The following is a 23,968-nucleotide window of genomic DNA, read 5'->3' on the forward strand; positions in this document are numbered from 1 at the left end:
ACCATAATATCATTTATATAAGTAAGAGAATGTAGGGGTCCCAGAATAGAGCCCTGGGGATTGCCCTGTTGTACTTCGAGTTTGCTGGAGGACCAATTGTTAACACGTACATATTGATAACGTTTCTCTAGATAACTCCGGATTAGTTTTATTGCTACTCCTCTAATACCATATTTTTCTAATTTTCTTAACAATATATTAACAATATATTATGTTGAACAGTGTCGAAGGCTTTGCTGAAATCTATAAATAAGCCAAGAGTGAGCAATTTTTTTTCTATATTTTCACTTATCTTATTCTTTATGTCAACGAGAGCAATCTCTGCTGATTTGATGGCTTGAAAGCCGTACTGAGCTTCTGTTATTACTCGGTATTTATTAAAGAAACCGCTTAGCCTGTGATTGATGACGTATTCAAATACCTTTGAAAAGACTGTCAGAACTGAAATGGGCCTATAATTATTAATGTTGGTCTGACCACCGCTTCTGTAGACAGGTGTAACTTTTGCGATCTTCAAATCGTCTGGGAAATCTCCGCTAAGAAGCATCTGATTTATTATATGCGACAATATGGGGCTTATCAAGCATACCACATGCTTAATAGGCAAAACTTTTATCCCGTCGTCTCCACAAGCGACTTGGTTTTTTTAGATTTCTTATTATTGTTTCAATTTCATGAGACGTTGTAGGGGCAAGCATGATTGACTCCATCAAGCTATATATATAAGTACGCAGTCACTGGAAGTGCCATGCCGTCCTGAATAAACACCTACTTTGACGAAATGCCGATTCATTGCTTCTACTAAATTGTTCCCAGTTAGAAGCACATTGTCAATGCAGATTTCCTTCACACCACAGTCAGCTTCATTTCTTGCTAATATGTTGTTTAGTAGCTCCCATGTCTTTTTGCTGTCATTTTGAACGTCCTGGAATTTAGTTTGGAAATAATTGGACTTTGCGTATTTTTGATCCGAGTTCAATTTGTTTCTCAGTTATTTGAATTCATTCAGTACGCATGGAGCTCGGGTTTTAAGAAACTTGAAATTTTCGGTTTTTCTCTTTTATTCTTCTGTAAAGCTCTCTAGTAACCCATGGTTTTCTAATGCGTTTACTTTTCTGGGCACTTTCTCGGAGTGGAAAGGCCAAATCGTAGCAATGCTGAAATTTTATCAAAAAGACCTGGTAAGCCAGTGTGGCCTTGCGTTGCTTGAACACATCATCCCAGTTCTCTTCTACTATATAGTTATGAAACGTCATCAAGGTTTCATTAGTTATTGCTCGATACAAAATTTTTTCTTGAGGAAAAAAACAATTTTTCTCGGAAGGAAAGCCCAAGCAGAACACTGGCAAATGATCGCTGATGTCATATCTGAGAACACCAGCCGTAACATTTGCATCATCTATGTTGGTAACACACACATCAAGACACGTGACAGTATCTACTGTGACCCTGGTTGGCAGTGATATCAGATTAGAACAGGCATAGGAATTTAGTATGTCATGAAAGTCTCTTGCGCATGGACTATCTGATATGGTGTCTATATTGACGTCACCAAGAAGCATAAACGATTTTGTTACAGTCTGTAAAGTGCGAAGAGCATTGTCGGTAAAATAGATAAATTCCATCCATTTGCCTGCTGGCGGTCTGTAGATCGCGCCAACAGTGACGTTCGACAATTTGACAAACAGGCTTTCAATAACTTGATCGCATCTAGTCAGGTCGCTCAGCACTTCATACTGTACACTTTCCTTTATAAAAATTGCTATACCACCGCCCCTTTTTATATCCCTACTAAGGCTTACGCACTTGTAACCAGGAAGGTCCGGCGCCGTGTCTGTGTGGGTTAGCCAAGTTTCTGTTAATACTATTGAAGAAAACTTAATGTGTAGGGACTGAAGAAGTATTTCAAGACTATCCACTTTGTTTTTTTTAGGCTTCGCATGTTTATATGTATAACTGAAAATTGTCTTTTGTTTGACCTGTGCTTTTGATTATAAGTTTGGCAATCATTTTGTCCTGCCATCATTTTTCTGAAGTGTGTCGAACAGGTGGGTGCACCATTATCCTTAGTTTATGTTCTCCAGATCAAACTGTTTAGCAATTCTGATAGCAACCGAGCCCTCGTCTTTTCGAGCAAGAATTTTCCCTCTAGAGCACTACACGAACTTCCATTCTGCAGACTTTTTTTTGGCGATCGCAGCCCCCAGAAGCCTTTTGTTTAAGACGGTCAAATGTTTATTCACATATACCGGAGAAGCTTCTCCTCCGTAGTCAAGGTCTTTCGTAGTTATCCTTTGTTTTTTGCTTTTTTGCAGGATTACATTTCGCTTGGTACGCTGTACGAAACGAACCGCTATGTTTTTTCTCCTCCGAGTTGTGTACAGGGACGCAATGACAAACGTCAATATCTGTGTCAACGATTGACTCACCCAAGAAGACGCCAATTTTCTTAACGACCTCTGTAGCATCTCCTTCTGTTGGCACACCCTTGATTTCCAGATTGTTAGATCTCTGATGCTGTTCCAGTTCTTCGACTCTGTTGCTCAGTTTGCGGTTCTCGGCTGCAAGTTCTTCATTTCTTTTCACTAACCCTTGAAATTCCTTTCGCAATTCCTTCAACTCTTGCTTGATATCATTTACACCATCACATGTGTCACTGCAGAATTTCACACTTTTTTTCAAAGCACTTAGGTCAGTCCGAAGTTCGCGCTTCAAGTCATCAAGGGCCTTAAAAAAATCTTTGGCGTCCTTAGTCATAACTAGGTCGAAAGCGGGCAGCTAAGAGAAGTAGGGTAAGGATACAAGGACAGTGCACAGTAGGCTCTCGATCAACGAGAAACAATACGACACTCGTGGCGCACGTTGTCTTCGGCAACAGTGCAAGGATAGTAAGGATTTGTTTGAGGATAGCAAGTAGCCTCACCTGCAGTGTAACAGGAAAAAATTAAGTCAGTGTTCCCTGTGCACTGTCGCCGAAGTGTAGTCGCAGCTGGCTGTCGTCCTCCTTAAGTACGCTGGTGTGGCGCCGCCGTCGTAGTCAACTTCTCTATGGAGCACGCATGCGCCAGGTAGCCACCCGAACGACGACCGAAGATGATGAGATAGCAGCCGTCTTTACTGCACGAATCGGCCCTTCACAGCAGTTGATCCGTGGCAGGGACTGCAGTGTAACAGGAAAAAAATTCGCTGAAGGCTTAGCTTGGTTAAGCCTGGAAGATTGCAAAAATACCCTTGGCTGCGTCTTGGTTCGGCTGATGGTGTGGACATGGTTGCCCTTTGCTAAACTTATGGCTATACATCATCCGACATAGCGCAAGGCAGCGCGCCGACCACTGCGAGGAGCCGAGCTGTAGCCCCATTTATCCTCCTAGCCTGACGTCACACCAGCGAGCGCCCTCTCTCGGTACCGCCGCAGCAGCGGCGCGCAAGGCTTCGCCTCCACCATCGATGCCGCGAGCTGGGGCCCCGTCTCTCGGTCTGGCATGACGTCACACGGTCACGTGACGCGCAGCTGTGTAAGGAGGCGCCACGACCACCGATGGGCCGAAAGTGCGAGCAGTATTGCTTTCGCAGTAAAAATTAAGTCCGTGTTCCCTGTGCACTGTCACCGAAGTGTAGTCGCAGCTGGCTGTCGTCCTCCTTAAGTACGCTGGTGTGGCGCCGCCGTCGTAGCCAACTTCTCTATGGAGCACGCATGCGCCAGGCAGCCACCCGAACGACGACCGAAGATGATGAGATAGCAGCCGTCTTTACTGGACGAATCGGCCCTTCACAGCAGTTGATCCGTGGCAGGGACTGCAGTGTAACAGGAAAAAATTAAGTCCGTGTTCCCTGTGCACTGTCGCCGAACTAACCTACTAACTCCCGAATTTTGCGGATAAATGCATTGGCGTTCCAGTTACTTTTGTACTTCAATGTCTAAAACGGTGTTTCACCAAGAAAGTAAGTGAAACGACAGTGTACTTTTACCGCTAGTTTGATGGCGCATATCTCGTAAATGGTGTCATGTACACAACTTTTTTCAAGTGGATATGGCTTGCAGTTTCACCCGTTACAATTTGTAAATTGCAATACGTGCCATAGCGGAATTAGCTAAAAACTTGATTGGTTAATTTGTATTAATTAGTTGATCATGAATTTCATTTTTTTCTGTGTGTGCTAGTAATGTTCGCCTCTTCGAGTAGACCAAATCATGGACTAGAATTGTGTTATCTGCAACAGGCAATTCTTAAAAATATTTGAAAGTGTTCACTGAAACACCCTGTATGAGTAGGTGGAGAAACTAGATGAAATTGAAGTTGTGGGATATGGTAGTAGATTTATGAAGCAAAGAAAGCCTGGCGATATTGCGGTGGGATGCAAGTTAGGGCGGTTCGGAGGGGCTTTTCATGGACGTGACACTAGCTGTGCGGTTATAGCCGCTAGAAATTAATGTGGTGTCGTTATTGTGAACAAGTTCACTCACAGTAACACGTTCATTATAAAATGGACCCCATATAGAAGCCGCATATTCGAGTTTACTTTTGATGAGAGTTTTCTAGCGGAGTAATTTTAGAGGAAAAGGGGCAGAAGAGAAGTTAGGGAGAAGGTAGCCTAGCATGCGGTTAACATTGCTAACAATAATGATAATGGGTAATGTCGACTTAAGATCTCAAGCAATGTGAACGCCGATATAGCTGTACGAAGAAACAGATTCAAGAACCATGTCGCTGAGAAGATAAGAGGGAGACGTAGTGGCAGTTGCTGTTAAGCGGACAGTCTTACAGGTGTTGGAATTCGCCTCCGTAAGTCACGTGTTAACCAATTAAATACATCATCTAGATCCCTGTGTAAGGCAGCAGTCTCGTTATTGAACTTAATTTTAAGAATCCCAACACAGCCCTCGCGAAACATGTGACCACTAGAAAAAAAACACAATTAGTAAGGTCGTTAACATATATCAAGAACAGCAAGAACCTATAACGGGCCCTTGTGGCACTCCTGATTGTACGAGCTTAGTAGTAGATTGTTTGCCATTGCATGGCAACAGACTGACGACGGTTAATAAGGAAGTGCTCTAGCCAGGTAGGGAGATGAGCATCCATATTCAATTTGGAAAGAACACACTTTAGCACACGTTTTCGAGTAATCCAGAAAAAACACAGTTAGTCATGGAAGAAGGTTCTAAAATTACATGACGTTTGTGATTCAAGGAAAGAAGTTGAGTTTCTCAAGAAAGTCACTTAGGGACTTAGGCAAACCCTGTTGTTTAGATGAAAAAAAAAACAGATGGAACCGACGAACTTACCCCCGTATTCTGAAATGCATCTTAACTCGAAGCCCATGCTTGAGTTGACCAGAATGGCACCTGGCGTCAACGTGTCTAGGACGCTCATTGCGTTTCCTTCGGCATGTTCACGACAGGCGTCATTTGGATCAAGCCAAGCCTGGGCTTCAAATTAAGATGCATCACTGAATACGGGGGTTACTCAACTGTGATGGCAGAATATGTTCGAATATCTTACAGGGGATGCTAGTTGATGAGATGAGGTGGTAATTGACAGGTAAATATTGTTGCCGAACTTATGCAGCGAAATTATCTTCCCGATCTTCCAGTCTGAAGGAATGTGATGATGTGATGGCTGTCGACTAATGACTGATGAAAATTTTTGAAAGGATAAGGGATGAGTACAAAGTAGTGCTTCTTAAAAATTTTGCATTAATGAGATTTGCGCCACGGATAGGTGACATCTTAAGTGACTCGATTACTTTAGCAACGCCACGTGGCTTAATGATTATTGAGTCCATGGCAAGGCACTCTTGTGATGAGAAGCTCGGAAGGGAGGGGTTAGAAACAGTAACAAACAATTTTTTTACAATACATTTTGATGACAATGAAGAGGCTGTCGTCATCTGGTATGACGTTGACAGTAGAGTCAGCTAGGCATAGTTTTGTGAGCAGAAAGTTTATTTAGGTGCGAAATTTTTAGGAACATTAGCCACCATGAAAGTTACGGGAATGATGTTTGTCTTTTTATGTTTCATGCATTTGCATAAGCATGACTGGCACTGCTGTGGGCGGTCCAATGAGCTTCTAATGGGGAACACTTGACGGTACGATATGCCTGTTTTTTTTCTGCTGTTAGCTAAAAGTTTTAAATTAGCGTTGCACCAATGGGTTTTTAAGGTATAACAAAAATTGCGTAGAGGACGTACCTGCGTGTTAGTTCGTGCACCTTAGTCTTAAAGAACTGCCAGCTATTATCAGCAGAACTTCCATCAAAGTCGTCAAGGAGTTGGTCAAGAAAATTTGACAGCTCATGGTTAATGGCGTCAAATTCGCTTTGTCGTACTTGAGCATTATTTTTGTGCATGCACGAGTCTAGGAAGTAACAATATTTATTTATTTATTTATTTATTTATTTATTTATTTATTTATTTATTAGTACTTCCAAAGCCCGAAGTCATTACAGGGCGGAGTTCTACTTGTGTGAGAAATAGTACACATGAGAAGAACAATAATACAGAATATAGAATTCCTTATGATACAATGTTAGCTAGTAGTGCGCGAAAACAAACAGGGTCTTGAATGGAGGCGATTGATCGTGAAAGATGATCCTTGCCCTCTGAAGTACGTGGAATGAAAGAGTGCAGGTAGGTTATTGTATGGCACGGCGCAATACCTGCCTTGGTGGCGTGAAGAAGTGTAGGATGGTGTGAACATTATTGAGAGCGTAGCTGTGGAATAGAATCGATTTTACGAAAGAAAGAATTTCGCGAGGGATCAGTTATAGCCCGCAAAGAAACTTCACATCTCCTCATCGAATTCTTAAGAGAGACTGGTTTGATGGACATATGGTGAAACCCTTCAACGGTATTGTGCGAGACGCTCGGGCGGAGCAATTGCCGGCCTTGTTCGCCAGGCTAAACCCGCCTGTTGCTACAATTCACCACCACCACCACCATTGTCACGGAGATAACCTAGCATGCGATTAGCACCGTTAACGATACTATTAGCATGCATAGTCGAGTTAAGGGTTGAGGTTATGTTGATGCCGAGACAGCGGTGTGAAGTAACATACAAAAACTGTTTTATTGAGAAAATAGCAGGGAGGGGCAGATGTATTTCTTGTTACACGCACAACTTTGCACCTCTTAGGGTTCATTTCCATAAGCGACATATTACACCAGTTAGATATTGCGTTAAGGTCAATTTGTAGGGCATTACCGTCGTTATCATAGCTAATTTCGCGGAAAATAACGCAGGCATCAGCAAATAATAGAATGTTCGAGGAAACGCAATCCGGCATGTCGTTAGTGAAGGTAGGAGACATAAAACTGGCCCTCTTGGAACCCCAGAGTGGACAGGTTTATTACGTGATCGGCAGTTATTGCATTCACCAAACTGAAGACGGTTAAACAGGAAACACTCGAGTCAGTTAACAAGGTAGGCACCTATATTTAATTTAATTAACTTCAAAAAAGTAGATTATGAGATATTTTAATGAATGCCTTTGAGTAATCGAGAAAGACAGTCAGCCAGGAAAGTATACGGTCGCGAATTTGGTGTAGTTTGTAAGCAAAAGAGGGTAGTTGGGTTTAACAAGAACAGTGATTTACGAGAGCTATGTTGTGAAGAGAAAAAGAATGAGACGTATTCGAGAAACGAGGCAAGTTGAGAAGACATGATACATTCAAGTACTTAACAGGGAACGCTGGTTGAGGAGGCGGAACAGTAATTGTGAGGCAAATTCTTCTTACCGGACTTGTGGAGTCGAATGACCTTCCGGAGCTTCCAGTCAGCGGAGATGGGATGGAGTGTCAAGAGACTGCTGAAAAATTTTTGAGAGAATAATCGATGAATACAAAACAGTGTTTTTTAGACATTTTGCTTTAATGAGGTTGGCACCAGGACTAGCAGAAATCTTAAGCGATTCTATATTCCTAGGAACACCGCATGGATGAATAATTTTTGGGTTCATAGGAAAGGCATTCCCGTATTGCAACGGTAGGGAGTGATGGATTAGAAACTATAACAAATTTATTGCAGAAAGTACCTTTACGGACAGAGGAACATTCATCATCCGATAGAGTAGTCCCAGTAGCATGAACAACGTTAATATTATTGTGACCGAAACGGTTATTACACGCCAAAATTGTTTGTAATATTTAAGGAATGTCGCAGGCAATGTTTTTCGAAGTAATTTACTTTTAGTAAAGCTTTAAGACTGCCACATAGACGCTGTTCACGCTTTCGACGAAAGCACGCTTTCGTCTATTGGCTTAACATTTTAATTGACATTGTACCAAAGAGCGTTTATGTTACAGAAGACGTTATGGAAAGTGATCTACTTCTTTTCGAGTTCGTGCACTGCCGTTTATCACTAACCGTCCGGTCGTGAAAATCATTAAGAAAGAGGTATAGAAAGTTCGATAACTCAGATTATTAACCTCAAAACTTACTTTTTTACAATCACGAATAGTTTTAGATGCTAGCGTACTTCTTCGAAATAGGACTGTTAATAGTAAATTCCAGAAGTAGGCGATCACTTAAGCCAAGCAAGTACAAAATATTGGTTGGAAGTTCAGGGCAGGACGTTCATACTTAGCCGAGAGCGTGTTAGCCGTTTCTTTTGCAATTCTGGTTGGCTTAGAGACTAGCTGTGAAAGGGAAAACAATGAGCAAAGATTCAAAAAGTAGTTCCATTCAGCAGAAGGTGGCTGGGGTGCAGGAGAACTGAATACGATTGTATGTTTGGGAAGTTCAAATCTCCCATAAGAAAAAGAAAGACCATTTGGGAATTGTGTTCAAATGGTGCTGAGTAGGTCATGCAAATCACTAAAAATTTGCCGAGTAATAAAAAGTGTGATAATGCACCCCAAAGACAAGTTTACGATAGTCCAGTTCAACATGTGCCCAAACACACTCAAATTGTGAATCCACAAGAATAAGCCGCGACAATAAACTCTTTTTAATGGCTACCTGTGCACCACCACCCTGCTGTGATGTGCAATCACAGGGGTAAACTGTACAACGCGAGACGTTCGAGAAAGCTTCGTCATCATGAATGTTGGAGTGCAACCAGGTTTCAATTACGGTAATAATATCGGCATAGCAAGAATCAATAGCTGAATGAAAGGCAGCATACTGTGAGGAACGAATAGCTCTTTGTGAATGCCACACCCAGTCAGAAGCGACTCAATAACGCATCATAGCAGAGGCAGATATCTTGTGGTAAATGGTGCTGCAGGGAATAATTAGGAATTTGCAGGGGACAGTTGAAGATAATGGAGGAGTTTCAGTTAGCTAACATGACCCTAGGAGCCAGTGACCCGAGTTATCTGGCAGGGTCTGCTTTGGACCCAGGTATCCGTACTGTCTGGTTAGCATCCTGTGGCGACCGAGCTACCCCGTCCGCTAGGTTAATGCCATCGATGCAGGAATGACCCGTTAGTCATTGAAAAAACGATGTTGCGACCATCATCAGGAACCCGACGGTTAAGCTTCTAGATGTGGGACACTAAATGGCCGTATGTAGGTTCCCTGACGTAAACTTGGTAGCAGGCTTGGAAGGGCTGGCTTAGAAACCCGAAAGACAGGCCATTTTTTTTATTTATTCTAGCATGACATAATTACTCGCTGTAAAAGAAACGGCAAACTTAGTCACCCATGATGTCGTTAAGTGCAGAACAGTGAACATAATTGTTACTAATTAAATCACAAGGATACCAGCACATGAGCAGCATGCGGATAAAACTCAGCCGTTGAGGTAACTGTGCATGCAGTCATCGCATGCATCTTGCAGCGAGAGTAAAACCATTTGCCTCAAAGTCGTAGCAGACGTCTAGGGCCGCATTCACAGGACGTTCTTACGCTAAAACTGTCCGTAAGCGCTGGGTCCGTATTTACACTAAGTCCTTACGCTGCAATTTTTTGTAAGAGAAAATGTTAGCTAATCCTGATGCTGGACACAATATTACCAAAAGCGCGACCAGCCTCTGACCAAGAGCACTTACAAACGACGATTGTGAATGAGCCCTAGATACTTCAAAGATGGCGAATGTGTGCTCCCGGAGAGTCAGTTGGGGTAAGGGCCATAATAGGTTGCCCGCGGCAGTCGTCGCAGCAGCAGATGCTCACCAAAAGAGATCCCGGCCGGAGGTCCTGGCCCTATACAAACCCGTTGAAGTGGAGAGAGAGAACCCGTTGGATCAGGAGAGAGAGAAAGAGAGAGAGAGACACAGGAGATAGAAAAATCATGTAGGTTGACCAGACGCAGGTCCGGTTTGCCATCCTGCACTGTAGGAAAGGAACATAGGTATGAAAAGAGAAAGAGAGAGAGACCAGTTTGGCGCACATATGAAGGTGTGCACCGAGTCTACAAACTGTCTCCAAGGCCTGTTCAATTGAGATACTACCATAACGGTTTTGTGGCTTTCTGTGCCATCGACGCGCACGGCCATGATTCTGGAGCATCAACGCGCATTGTGCTTACCGTCCTGACAACCAGGTAAAAGTTCCTTGGTTCTGCTCATTTGTTAATATATACCTTGCACGACGAAGCGCCTTCAGTGATCTGTTCAAAAATAGCCCCTCTAAACAAATTAACAATTTTATTATTTCACGTCAGATGCTACAGAGGTGACAATTTACATTCATCTTGGTGTTCTTTATCTATTCCGGAACTTCATAGAGGCGTGAAGTCGCCCGAGCGAACACTAAGGACAACTTATTCTGTGCTGTACCAGTGCATGCGTCGCAGTCGCTGCAAAGGTCCCGTACGTAACTGATGCGCCGTGAGAGAAGCAGTGGTGCGAACTGCGCCTCGCATAGCCTTGCTCATTCCAGCCGTGCATACATTCTCTTCCAATATCGGCCTTGGGTTTCTTTATCTCTGTATGTTGATTTTCGGGCCTCGCGCGCCGTCCTTCGACAATAGGACGGAAAGGGGGGGGGGGGGGTGCAGAAACGCGACAGCGACTCCGATGGCGGCGCCGAGTGTTGCTATTGCGGAAACTCGTCCGCCTCCTTCCCGCATTGTGCCAGTATCGGTGTGCGCGGCACGTTCCCACCACGACCGGCTTGGCGCCAAGTTCAACAAAGCACCGCGGCGCCTCTTTTGAAGTGCACTAGTTGCGCTAGGCGAATGGCTCCCCGTCATTGTTTTGCCAGGCTTCTACTGGGGCTTTTATTGGCGTTTTACGGAGCCCCTCTTAAGTTATATAGCGCCGCCACTTGCCATCGATATGTAAAGACACGCGCGCACGTGTGTGCACGCACCGAGAGGAAAGAAAGGGCGGATCGAGCCGAATTTTGCGCTCTATACCTCGAATTCTCTTTCCGCCTGGGCGCCTCGCCTCTGTCGCCTGAAACAGCGCCTCGAACGAGCCGGTTCCCGTCACTGAGCGAGCCGTAATTTCGGCACCTCGGCCAAGCGTTCACCTACTACTGTCGCTGCTGCTGTTACGACAAAGCCTCTGCTTTGTACGAGCGCTGCGGCGCTTCACTCAGTGAACGATGCGGAGATTGAGAAACGTTGTGCGCGAGGCGACTGCGAGCTATGGTCGTGGGGCACGACTCACAATCGTTAAGCTCACAATGAAGTGTTCGCTCGCAGGAGCTATAGAGTTAATGTAGGCTCGTTCACCGACGACAAAGACTTTTCCAGCTGCTCTCTACACTTTGTTCTCCCCCAGGATAAAAACGAAATTCGGGTCAGTTGATGCTTTTCCAAGGACTCGTAGAATGTAAGCAGCGCAAGCATGGCATGTCACCGGAACCGAAAGAACGCAGCTCGGGACGCTCGCGCTGTGTCGCGTGAGCTCCTCCCCCCCCCCCCCCCCCCCCGCCTAGACCCCTCGTCTCATTTGCGCTAGTTGTATTGTCTCCATATTGTATTGTCTCTAGTGTTCATACTGTATGGTCTCTAGTATTGTCGCTAGTGCTATTGTCTCTGCTAACAGCCTTGTAATTAAGAGTCAATAACACTTCCCATTCACTAACCTCGTCCTTTCGTTGACTACCTCATCCGTCCGTTGACAAGCTCACTTTACTAAACTGAAGTGCTAGAGCTATTGTGAACAAATTTCGCGATCTTCTGTCACTAACAACTTCGTATTCGCGACCTATTGTGGGTATACCCGAAACATGGCGGCATGATGTTGTACGGCACTCTTAATTTACATAGCCCTACAACACCCCCCCCCCCCCCGCCCCTCTCCGGGCTATGCTACTGTCCGCTTAGAACGAAAGGCTGGCATTGGTGGAGGTGTAGCCCTCTTGTTTTGGACTGATCTGATTTTTTCCGTAATTTCAGGACCTGCACATGCTGAATCACTACGGTGCAAACTTTACCTGCATAAACAAACTATAGTGATATCTGTTTTTCATCGTCCGCCTACTTACTCGTACGGCAATCTACACGTGCTCAATGAATTTGTGCGCAGCCATAGTATCCACACGTCGAATTTGATAATCATGGGAGATTTTATTGTGTCTGGTGTTGACTGGGGTACACTTTCAACTTCTGGTCACAGTGCTTCACTGGGTACTGAACTGATTAACTTTTCTTGGTCTTGTGAGCTGAGCCAAATTGTCGAGAGTCCTGCTCGAGGCGATTCCCTCCTTGATCTTGTTCTTCTAAGTTACGCTCTTTCAGCGAATTACTTCATCTTCGAAATACTCGATGGAATGAATTTCAGATTACAAGACTGTGCTATCTTGTATCGATGGTTGCGTTTCAAAACAACGATTTCATCTTAAGAAATTCTCTGATTCAGATCATACTGACGACACATCTCTCGGTTTTCTTTTTTTTTACAATTTCAGTCACATCAGTCGAAACTTCATACTTTGGTACACGCTTTCGAGACACTGGTAAAATAAGGCATTCAGTGCTTCGTTCCGCTTAAAACAAAAAGAAAACATCTTAATACCTTCCTCACATTTCTCGCCGAGTAGGAAGACTCAGACACGCAAAAAGGTACAATGATCCTGATAGCCTGGCACGATTTAGCACTGTGGAGGAAGAACTACGGCTTAAAACAAACACGGCAAAAACGTTTATTTCCTGGTATAATTACCTAATTCATTAAGCAACAATCCGCGAAAGCTCTGGCGCTCAGTCTTGCCTTGTACGTTGTCTAGCACTTCCTGCGTGCTGAATGATGAAATTATCAGTGACTCATCGACAATCACTAATTCATTTAATTCCTACTATAATTTTGTGTTTGCATGTGATAGTGCCGCTATTCCCTCCTATAGTTCGTCTTGCTTTATTGCCGACGTTGCAATCAGCACGTCAGCACGCTCACTTTTTTAGGGCTAACAATTTGCTGTCTAACGTAGAACAGGGTTTCCCGGCATGTTTATTGTATGGTAAGCAAACTCATTGAATTTACACATGTCGTTTCCTATCAACTAGACCTCGGGCTTCCGGTGGATCATTATTTGTCGGAGCCGTTCGATACCGTACTTCACTCGAAACTCCTGTTAAAGCTCAGCGCTATATTCAAGAATTCTCACTAACAGACTTGATTTCTAGCTTCCTTGCCAATCGCACAGAATGCGTAAGCGTTTTTCTGTGAACTCCTTTACCGCTAGTCTACCGTCTCATGTCCCACAGGGCTCAGTACTCGGCCCATTATAATTGCTTATCTTCAATAATGATTTCGCAAATGACATAACTTCTTAAGATCGTCTGTATTCTGACGATTGTGTGCTATAAGATGTAAAGAAGACCTGGTGTGAAACCTGGCAGATGAATATCGATTGCACAAAAAAAAGTAGTAATGTCCTTTACTAACATAATCCATGCTGTGTTTTGACCATTCATTCAGCAAATACTCGTTAATTAGAGTACATAGGTGTAAATACCTTGGCGTTATATTTACCTATATCGTGGTCAGAGCACGTACGCATGCTAACCGCTTCAAAAACTTGGATTATACAAAGCGCACGCTTTCTCCAGCTCCTAAAGATACGAAGCTACTTTTATTTAGAACATTGATCCGTCCTGTACTTGAATACGGCTCTGTTGTTTGGTGCCATTTCAACCAGTGTGATGTTATAGTAAAACTGAATATGTGCAGTAAAAATCTGTGCGCTTTATAAGCCACAGACACGACCAATACTTGACAACCTCTGCTGCTCTACCTTCCTTGAATTTAACACCACTCCCGGCCCACCGCGATGTGGAATGCCTAAAATTACTGTATAATATCATTAATTCATTGTGTAGTCTATCAAACTATTCGCGCTTAACATTCGTCAAGAAAACGTCTACCAGAAGTTACCCCGAACTTACTCTGCCACCTTTCTACGCACGCAATAATTCATTTAAGTAGAAATTTTGTCCCGGAACAATTGGCATTTGGAATTTGTTACCTGATAATGTGCGTTCCTGTCTCCTTAATTTTATTTCTGCAATTGATTCTACTATTTATTGTGTCATTACCTATTGTTCTTGTAACATTCGTGTTGATGTTCGTCCTCGGTGAACCTTCTGTGGCACCCACTCCTGCTACAGCCCTTGTCTGCAGACGGCTCCAGTATGCAAGATAAGTAATTAGTTCTGAAGCACGTGACGCCGACCCGGAAGATCGAGTCGTTTCCGCCGCGCTTTTCGCTGGCGCTGCGGCTGTACGTAGCACGCTGCGCGCGCTCCCCCAAGGGGACGCTCACTTTCAGTCCTCTCACGAAGCGGCGCAGGTTTTTTCGGGCACGCTGAATTGAGGAAAAACGTGTCTGCATGAACATGTCGCTCTCTATGCAGACGGAGCGTGCGCAATTACATTTTTGCTCCATTATGCGGAAATCGGTTCCGCATTGAGACGACAGTGGCCATGACAACATATTCTTACCACTTTGTGTGTAGAAGAGCGGATGAATTTGCTAGCATTAGGCTTAGCAGCACTCGAAGATTTTTCCCGCTTATTCACTTAAGCATCCCTTCGCGACAAAGCTTCGCCAGCTGAAATAGGGATGGTCTGAACATGGAGCTCACAGTTTCACAGTGTGCATAGTATTCCGCGTAACTTAAGCTTGGCAATAATGAGAATCCACGTAGGGTCAGTTGACAGAGCTATGCATTCATTTTGATAAGTTAGTTTATTTTGATAAATTAGGAAATTTAACAAGATAATATATGGTTTTGCAGGAAGGATAAATTTTTGATTTCTTAAAATTCATTACACCGAATAAAAATATAGTTTACTTTTTACGATATCATTCGCCTTACTTGATATGGCGTCCTTCGTATTATTTTAAGAAGACGGAGAAGGAAAAAAGTAATGGAACGACTACGCGTCGCGTGTTGTTAGTGTTGCTGCGATATGCTGCAACACTTTATGATAAGGGTATTATAAAGGTGCGTCTAGCACTGCGAAATTCATCCACGCAGTTGCTCCACTCCAGCCCTGCATCCTTTCTGCTACGCAGCACTGAAATTAAACAAAGACGATAAAGAGCAAAGATAAATACTAAAGGAAGTTAAGCTTCATAAGCAAAAACTAAAAAACCCGCGAATTTGTCCTTGAATTTGAAAAATGTTAGCGATAGAAGCCCGAAGACTAACAAGTATCGGTATGCAGATATTCGAAATGCTCAATACGAATCGATAGTCCCTGCTATTAGATTCAAACTCGATTCGAGATTTCAGTATTCCAAGTTCTCGCATGTTCGATTCTTTTTCGTATATAAAATGGATAAAAACTCTTACTGGAGTATCTGTAGGCAGGCAGAACGTTGGGCGTGAGGCCTGTTGAATGATTCTGCTACAGGATAGCTGCTGCCGTTGCCCAGAAGCTGCAGTTTCTGAGCTAACGCACGGCGCAGATAATTGCTGTTCAATAATTTGCTGTCATTCAACAAAAATGGCTCACTCTTAGGCACCCTCTATAGAATTTTTTTCCGATTCGTTATTTGACCAGTCTGACCATGTTCGCAATCTGACCACGGCGGTCGCATTTCGATGGGGGCGAAATGCGAAAACACCCGTGTACTTAGACTTAGGTGCACGTTAAAGAACCCAAGGTGATCGAAATTTCCGGAGCCCTTATACTACAGCGTACCTCATATTCAGAAAGTTGTTTTGGCACGTAAAACCCCATAATTAAATAATTAATGTTTTCTTTGGAAAAAAAAACATCACCGACGATTACGACACTTTCTAATGGGAAGCTTGATCGCAGCTGTTTAGGTGTTTTGAATTCACGACATATTGTGGCAAAGAATTTGATTGTGATTGTGTGTGTCCTCTCGGCGGCGGCGCTGAGCCTCTGCTCGGCAGCTCATTTAGCAGCAGAGGCATATGAAGCATTTCAACTGGTTGCTCCGCTCATTTTTCAGAAAGAAAGTGTGAACACAGCAACGCGTGTCTCGCGTGGAGCGCATTCTCTAGCGACGCAGCGCAGGTGAAGTGGCGCATGCGCAGTGGGTCCGAAGCCCACGCCAGCGCTTTGTTTCCCTATATGGTATCGGTGCACGCACTCGCTGCATGCCCGGAGAGGTAATCTCTAAGAATCCACCTAGTGGACATGTCCACTTACTCTACTGCTGAAGTGCTGATTGGCTGTGGCTCTTGGTTACTGCGGACGCGCAGCCAAGCCCAGCCAATCAGAACTTTAACAACACACGAAATGGACATGTTCACTAGGTGGACTCTTACAGAATACCTCCCAAGGTCGCCACCCTGGAGCAGGTCTCGTGCTGCCCTCCGCTTTCCTCCTCACCCTTTTGCCATACTCTTCTCTGCTTTTCTCCTCAGCCTTCCGCTGCACCCTCCTGCTCCGGTTTCCTTCTCGTGCCCTCTTTACTCTCGCCGCCTTTCAACCGCCGCTGCATTGCGCGTTCACTCTTTCATCCTTCGCTGTGCTAGTTCGCTCCGTTACGCCGACGGACGCCGAGGGAGGCCGACGCTCAACGCAGGAACAGGCGGCTTAAGAGCAGCGCTCTAAAAAACACGCCTTCCTTAATGCGACAGAAGAAAAAAAAATTGGCACAAATCGTTCAAATGCTATAGTGCAGTGCGTCTTCTATTCGTGTCTATCTTTGCAAACAGATATGTTTGGCCTATTGATCTGTGACATCAGTCCAGATCGAGCCGTGCTAAGTCACACTGAAGCTTCTACAAACTCGCAGGAAGTCAAACGCGACAAAGCCCACTTGGCTGAAATGATGACCTTGGCGCGCAGTGAAGGGCCCGACCGGAGGACTAATCTCTAACTATACGGCGACTTAGAGACGTCATTAGGCTTCACGAGCAAGAACATGTTTGCACGGACGCGTCTCGTGATAAGGCATGCAGCACACGTCACGCGATAGGCCTGAAACGGTGTGTGGTTTGCTCTCTCATCGCTTTGCCAACAGTATTTACCCTCCGGGTTTTCCCTGCGTGAAGCTTGGAAACAAGTGTCTTTGTTTTCTCGGAGCCGTTTCGAAGGGAGCACGCCGTTAGGGTCGAGTTTGAACATTGATACTTAACAAAGCTTACTTTTCATTTCTGCACAAATGATATAAATACAGAATTTAGCGAAAGTTCTCTACAAGATGTCGCATTGAAAAGATGGAGGAGCTTATACAGCGCGCAAAATGAGACTCGATACACTACGCTTTGTCGCTGTCGAGGTGGAATTCGCTCGGCGTTTCCGTGCTCGTCTCAGTGAGGCTGCCTATGTTACGATGTACTCTCGCGCATACCGGCCGTGCTTGGTCGCCACTCTGTCCAGTGCCGTGTTCTGTCTTTTCATTTGTGTCCCGTTCTTCACGTCGTTCGGATAATATGCCGGTAAATAAGGGTTCATCTTATTCTTTTATGGCACAGGAGTGACCTACTAGCGCATATTTTAAGTAAACGGGTGGCCATGACTAGTATGGCATTTGCAGGGGTGCGAAAAGCTAAAGTGGAGCTGTGGTGATAGAAGCCGGCTACTTGATGAGATTCATTGTATATCTTATGTTCGAAGTAGAGGCGGTTCAGTCAAGTACTCCACTTATAGTATAATAGTGCAAATCACGCCAACGCTTGTTGAAGAAGTCCAGTTTATTCCTCACTCCTCACTATTATTTGTCTGAAATCGGTGGCTAACCGCGCAATATATAAGTGCTTGCATTTCCCAACACTTTATTACATGTGAATCTGCTAGTTAAGCTTACCCTGAAAAGCGATAGTTGCAATTCTAAGCCGTTTGAAACAGACGAAGGGCCAATTTTAGAGACTGTGGATAAAGGTACGTCAGAAGTATCCCTTCACCTTTTTTACGGTTACGTTAGACGGATCCAACTGTTTTTGTGGCTGTAGTGTGAAGGACTTCGTGGGTTTCTCTATGTTTCGCGTTAAAATACGTCGAGCATAAGCACGCGAAACAGCTAAAAAGGCTCTTCTCATACGACAACGTTCCCGCCGAGTGTGTTGTGGTGAAGCGCGCTTGAGTAACGGTGCAGGTCGGCGTGCTGAGATCCGCCTGCCACAACTTCCTTGTGTACTTCATAACGATGACGCTCTTTTCACAGAAAGAAAAATGCATTCTAGTGTGCCTCTCCACGCGATATTATGACAACGTGTGCTCCTCGTAAATGGAGAACCAATGATACAATTACACTCCACAACCGATCCGCTTGAGTGACTGGTGAAAATGCGCCCATGTTTCAGCTGTTGTACACATATGTCACAATTACGAACATGTCGAAGTCTAAGCTGCAATCCACAAATTAACAAGAACGGGAACTAACCCGAAGCAGCGAAGCTCAACTCTTCAGAGAACAGCTAGCTACGCGGACCACCCTTCAAGTCGTCTTCAGCTTTCTTTCCCGAACAGGCACGAGTGACCTTTGTAGCGTTTGCTTTGTTGCTTACAAGTAGATCCTTCTTGCCATTTCTTCGCGAGACGGTGCTTTAATCATACCGCTATGCAGACCACTAACAAAAACTTGTAAATTGGTACCGCGTGTATACCGCGTTGTATGATACGTCGCGCTTCTGCATACGTTTACAAGAAGTAGCTTACTTCGATGGTAGTCAGTGCCAACGCGGCTGAGGGCTCGCTTTCTAACGAAACGAAAGATAGTGGCGCTTTAACGTAAAGCTATTTCAAACTTTTCTTTTTCATTTCTGCCATCAGCCCTCCTGGATTGGTCAAAAGCTTTTCGGGTCACCCCCACTTCGCTTACCTATGCCGTGACGTCATTAAAACCGCGACAGCTCCTCATCTGATGTGACGTGCAAACACTGATTATGCATGATTAGACTGAACAAAAGAAAAATAATTAGCCCTGATTCTACGCCAATTTCACCATCAGCCCTCTGCGGTTGCGCCCCCTTCGCCCACTTCGTTTGTTTGTCACGCGACAGCACAAAACCGCGAAAACTCACCGCGTGTAACTGACTAGTACGCATTAAAGAAGCATTAATATGCCGAAAAAAACTGAATTTTGCTTTGGAATAACCAGAGTCTGCCTCGTTCAGAAGTGGCTAGAAGATGGCTACCTGCCGATTGCTCTGGCACTGGCTACTCGGAACTGCCGGAGTAAATGGATTTATTTGCGTAAAATATTTATTTTTTCCAAGCAGAATAACGTTGTCGAGCCTTACGGCTGGACAACGTTTTCTTCTATGACGAGTTATCTTCGATGAAGATCTGTTTTAGCGGCACTTTTACCCTACTGTTGCACGCCGCTGCCACTTTCTACCAGACACCGAAAACAGAGCAAAAAGAGGCGGCCCAATCGTAGACGCTGGCACCACCCTTCTCATTCGGTTATCTACTTTCACTCCACTAGCCCGGCTCCACCGGAGCCCTCGGCCCTTGTGTAAGCTTCTTGCCTCTAGTCAGCCAGTTTGATAAGAAAACCTATCAAGTAAGGCAATGCTATTTTATTTGCCTGTGCGCGCGTGTGCGCGCGTGTGTGTGCATGTGTGTGCGTGGGCGTGTGTGTGTATGCGCGCGTGTGTATGCGCGCGTGCGCGTTTGTGGGCGTGTGCATGCGCGTGCGTGCGTGTGCGTGCGTGCGTGTGCGTGCGTGCATGTGCGTGCGTGTGTCTGTGTCTGTGTGATAAGTCAAGAATATTTTATGAGCAACATTCACACGCGTTCGTTCGTAAACGAGTTCAGTTAGATTCAACATAAATCACCCTTTGAGAAAGTATCTTGCATCACTATGGCTAATAGTGTGAGATGTCGTCTGCATGGCTTAGAATGTCTTAAAGTTTAAGCGGAAACGACAATTCAAATATTAGGCAAGTGGCGAAGGGGGGGGTGGTGGAGGGGGTTGTCTCTCGATAGACACTGAGTACGACTTACTGGAGTGACTCGCTCATGACAACGCAACTAAAATGTTTCTAGGTCGCGTGTGGTCTTAATTACAGATACTAAAAGGTGTTCGTAATTAGTGAATAAAACCTCTCGTTTGCTCGAATTCTCAGGATTCTTTCATAAAAACATGAAAGTTCAGTAAATGGGCTAGTATCTCAGAGTAAGGTACGTCACATGAAAGCCACCTTTCCATTAGTATCAAGAAATTACTTTCAGAAGACCAGGAACGGTTGGACACGAGTTCTCGTTTCAGCAAGAAATTTCGAGCAGTGGTGTAAAGATCAGAAAAAGAAAGGTTATTGTTAATGGTGTTCTGGGAACACCCTGTTTATTGTCGTGGTGACAGAATTGCCATTTCTTTTTCACGGTTTGCGATGGTTGATCGGAAATAAACCATTTGAATTAAGTCGAGAGCGCTTGATGCGTAAAAGGAGTTGAGGACGCTTTCGCAAAGGCCAGCTGATCCTCTCGTCCAGTACTGTCGACATATCAAATGTCCTCACCAACATTGCAGCTAGTGCCTATAAATTTCTGGTCCTCGGACAAAATGAATTCTTCCGTTTTGTGGAAGGTGAATCTGACGACTAATACGGCGGCAGTGGTCGGTTCAATGGTGACTCGGGCGAAGAGCTCGGACAATTTCTTTTAAGTCGATGTTAATGCATACGTGTTCTTATCAATGGCGGGTGATTATTTGTTCCGACGGTTAAAAAGATTCTGAGGCCTTAGGATCACATAAGACCTAAAGAAAATGAGATCGCTGAGTCGTGACGGATTTCCTGCGGCATCGAAGAGGTCTTCTCGTTTACGAATCAAGCTATTTTTTTGTGCAGTGTCACTTCGCATACAGGCCAATGCGCACTGAACAGGGACACGGTTTTGGCAATGAGTTTCAAGGTTTGTCATTCGCTTGTTTAAATCTTTAAATGTTTTGTCTGTTGCAAGGGTGTGGTTCTTAAGGTACTATATTTCGGAAAATATTTTTGTCTTACCGGCAGTTTTCGTTTTTGTAGTTTCTTTAGGACGGCGTTTATATCAGGGCCCGGATTAGTTTCAATGTCTCCACATCGCAACAGCAGTGAACGAATGATAAGCGTGCAATGAACAGCGTTAGCAAAAGTGCATTGGGGCTGGGCAGCTGTACAAGAAGATCGTTGGTGAACGAAAATAGCGTGGATTTATAAATACTTATGGATCCTCAAAGTACAATGAAGTACTACATATCGTGCACTGTGCGCATGGGGCTTGAATGGCCAAGGCACTTTTGATTGCGCTTCTAACTACTTGTATGAAATTTTTCGAAGCACACTTTTTGTAAGCACAAAGTGGCCGTGCACTTCTCATATCGACGTGATTCTAGGGCGAGACAAAATCGGCATCGCAGCTGTTTTCTTATTTTTCGTGGTACTGGACCATGATTATCTGACATGAGCGTCCAAACATACATAAAGTGTAACCCAGCAAGCACGACAACTGCAACGCTGTCACCGCGAGTGCAGCTAAGGTGCCCTCAGTGGTCCTATTGCAATGAAACCATTTTGGCGGAATATTGTTGCAGGCTTTGCTAACCTACGCTAACTGCAGACGTCGTTCACGGTGAAAGCATCGGTGTTGTCATCACCTTTCTCTTCATCCTTTTCTTCAGCTGTTTTTGGCGGCACAATCACGATGTTAATGCCCTCTTCTACGTTTTCTCCACTATCAAGTGCACCTAGAGCATGGCGCGAGCGACAAAGCGGCTTCTTTCAGAAAAAAAACTTTCTATCCATGTAGAACACAAATGAAAAAAAAAACGCCGATTTGTAACTGCGAACGCCCAGTGTACTAAATCAGGCACACTAAATTTTAATGCGCTTTCGGTTCTTTGAAATAAAGCCTCAGATTCGACAGTTCGTTTGTAACACACTCAAAATATGTACTAAACACCGTAAAAAGAACATTGCAAATATATAAAGCAGGCGAGCAGAAATAAATGAAAAGCGAGTACTCACCCCAATTCGTTGCGAGTCCGCAGTTTTGCGGGAATTCGCGCGAAATTTTTAGATGTGGATGAAACAGTAGATTCTATTTTATGTTATGGCATGCATGCATACCCTCTTGGTGCAAGATAACGGAAATAGCCAATGAGAAATATTCACATGTTCAAGAGGTAGGGATGCGAAACCAAGTGCACTAGTCCTTGCACAGTGGGCGCTAATGGGTTAAGGCGATTCTGTATGGAGCCAAAACAAGCGAACTTATGTTAAGTACTAAAATCACTGGCAGAGCTCAGACAACTCAGAAACCGGGACATTTTTTTTTCGCGTAAGCAGTGACGCTGGTGGTTGGACAGGCGGTGTCCGCGTGGCAACCCTCAAACAAAATGCTAGTGAATAATTGCTCATTGTAGTCAGATAATATCGATGCCATGGTTTCTGTTTTATGTTTTTATTTTATTATCTCCTCTGAGGTTTCACTCAGTTCAATTTTTATTCTGCTTCATTTGTCCAAACTTACAATGCGCTTTGCCGAAATTGCGTTTCATCAGTAAAGGTTGCTGACAGAGAACATGATTGAAATAAAAAAACTGCAAATGCGTCCTACATATTGTTTAGCTCTGAGTTATTACTGGCGGCAGGCGCTCCAGACGCTCGGTGAAAAACTCAAAGCACGAGCGTAGTTCTCACTACTTAATTTTAATGGCAAACTACATCTCCAGAGAATGTGTTCGATGGCTTGTGCATCTCTATTATTTTGTGATGGTATAGACGCACTGTTTTCTATTCTTTACGGAACAGCTCGAATTCACTACAACGCTTGCTAATATTTCATAGGTAGACTTCTCGAAGCAGCCTCATTTAAAGTGTACGGTGTCTTTGCGCTGTCCACTAGATTTAGTATTTATTCTGTGCTTTCCTCTTTTCTCTCCGGCAACGTAACCAGAGCTTACAGCTCATATAGCTTTGATTCCCCTTTCACTTGGCTTTGTTTCTTTCTTTTTAACCACATCGGCTCTCGATGCACATATAAAGCTATATAATGCGCATATAGAACAAGGGGACGCTGCCTGTTCATTTCAAAGAAGTAAAGCAACTAACTCAGCCGCATTGCACCCTTTGTTGAGGACGGACGCAGGGAGCAACGTTTAGTGCAAAGCAACCACCAAGACAACCAGCGCCTGCTTACGTCAATGGTAGAGCGTATATGCATCTACGCGGGTAACGGGAGACGGGCGACGCTGCTCGCCGGCCGCCGCGGATCCCTTTGTCTTCCTGTCGGTCTCCCTTCCCTCCCCGTCCTTTTCCGACCAGCATTGTTTCCTCGGCTCTATCTTCGCGTGTAAAGCGTAGCCGAGCGTAACTAATACGCGCGGGCCGAGGAGGCATACGTGCTCAGGCCATCGCTGAGTGCCGCCTTCCACCGCCTTCCCTTTCGTCGCTGACGAGAGCCGCGTGTTCGGCTCGTTGTGCAGGCAAGCCCGAGCCCCGAGTGACATGGCGTCAGGGTTCCACGCACCTGCACCACGTGTTTCACCGCAGCGAGCAGGGAGTGAAGAAGGCCACGCTGCACGTGAGGAGCCTGCGGCGCGACCACTTGGGGGCAGTGTTCACCTGCGAGGCGAGCAACAGCAACCTGACCAGGCCGGCCTCCACGTCCGTCACTCTCACCATGAACCGTGAGCCCGCGCATCACGCGCTAA

At 44.7% G+C, this 23,968-nt stretch overlaps 1 protein-coding gene across 1 annotated transcript in view; it reads left to right on the plus strand.

Annotated features, from left to right (window-relative positions):
- LOC142590423 (neural cell adhesion molecule 2-like) overlaps window positions 1-23,968 on the plus strand; it is a 483,557-nt gene that overhangs the window by 434,112 nt on the left and 25,477 nt on the right. The window contains exon 4 of the mRNA XM_075702523.1: window positions 23,741-23,944. Within this exon, the coding sequence (XP_075558638.1) occupies window positions 23,741-23,944 (204 nt within the window). The remainder of the gene's footprint in view (window positions 1-23,740; window positions 23,945-23,968) is intronic.

The sequence above is a fragment of the Dermacentor variabilis genome, chromosome 1, assembly GCF_050947875.1.
Source record: "Dermacentor variabilis isolate Ectoservices chromosome 1, ASM5094787v1, whole genome shotgun sequence".
NCBI classification, from domain to species: Eukaryota; Metazoa; Arthropoda; class Arachnida; order Ixodida; family Ixodidae; genus Dermacentor; species Dermacentor variabilis.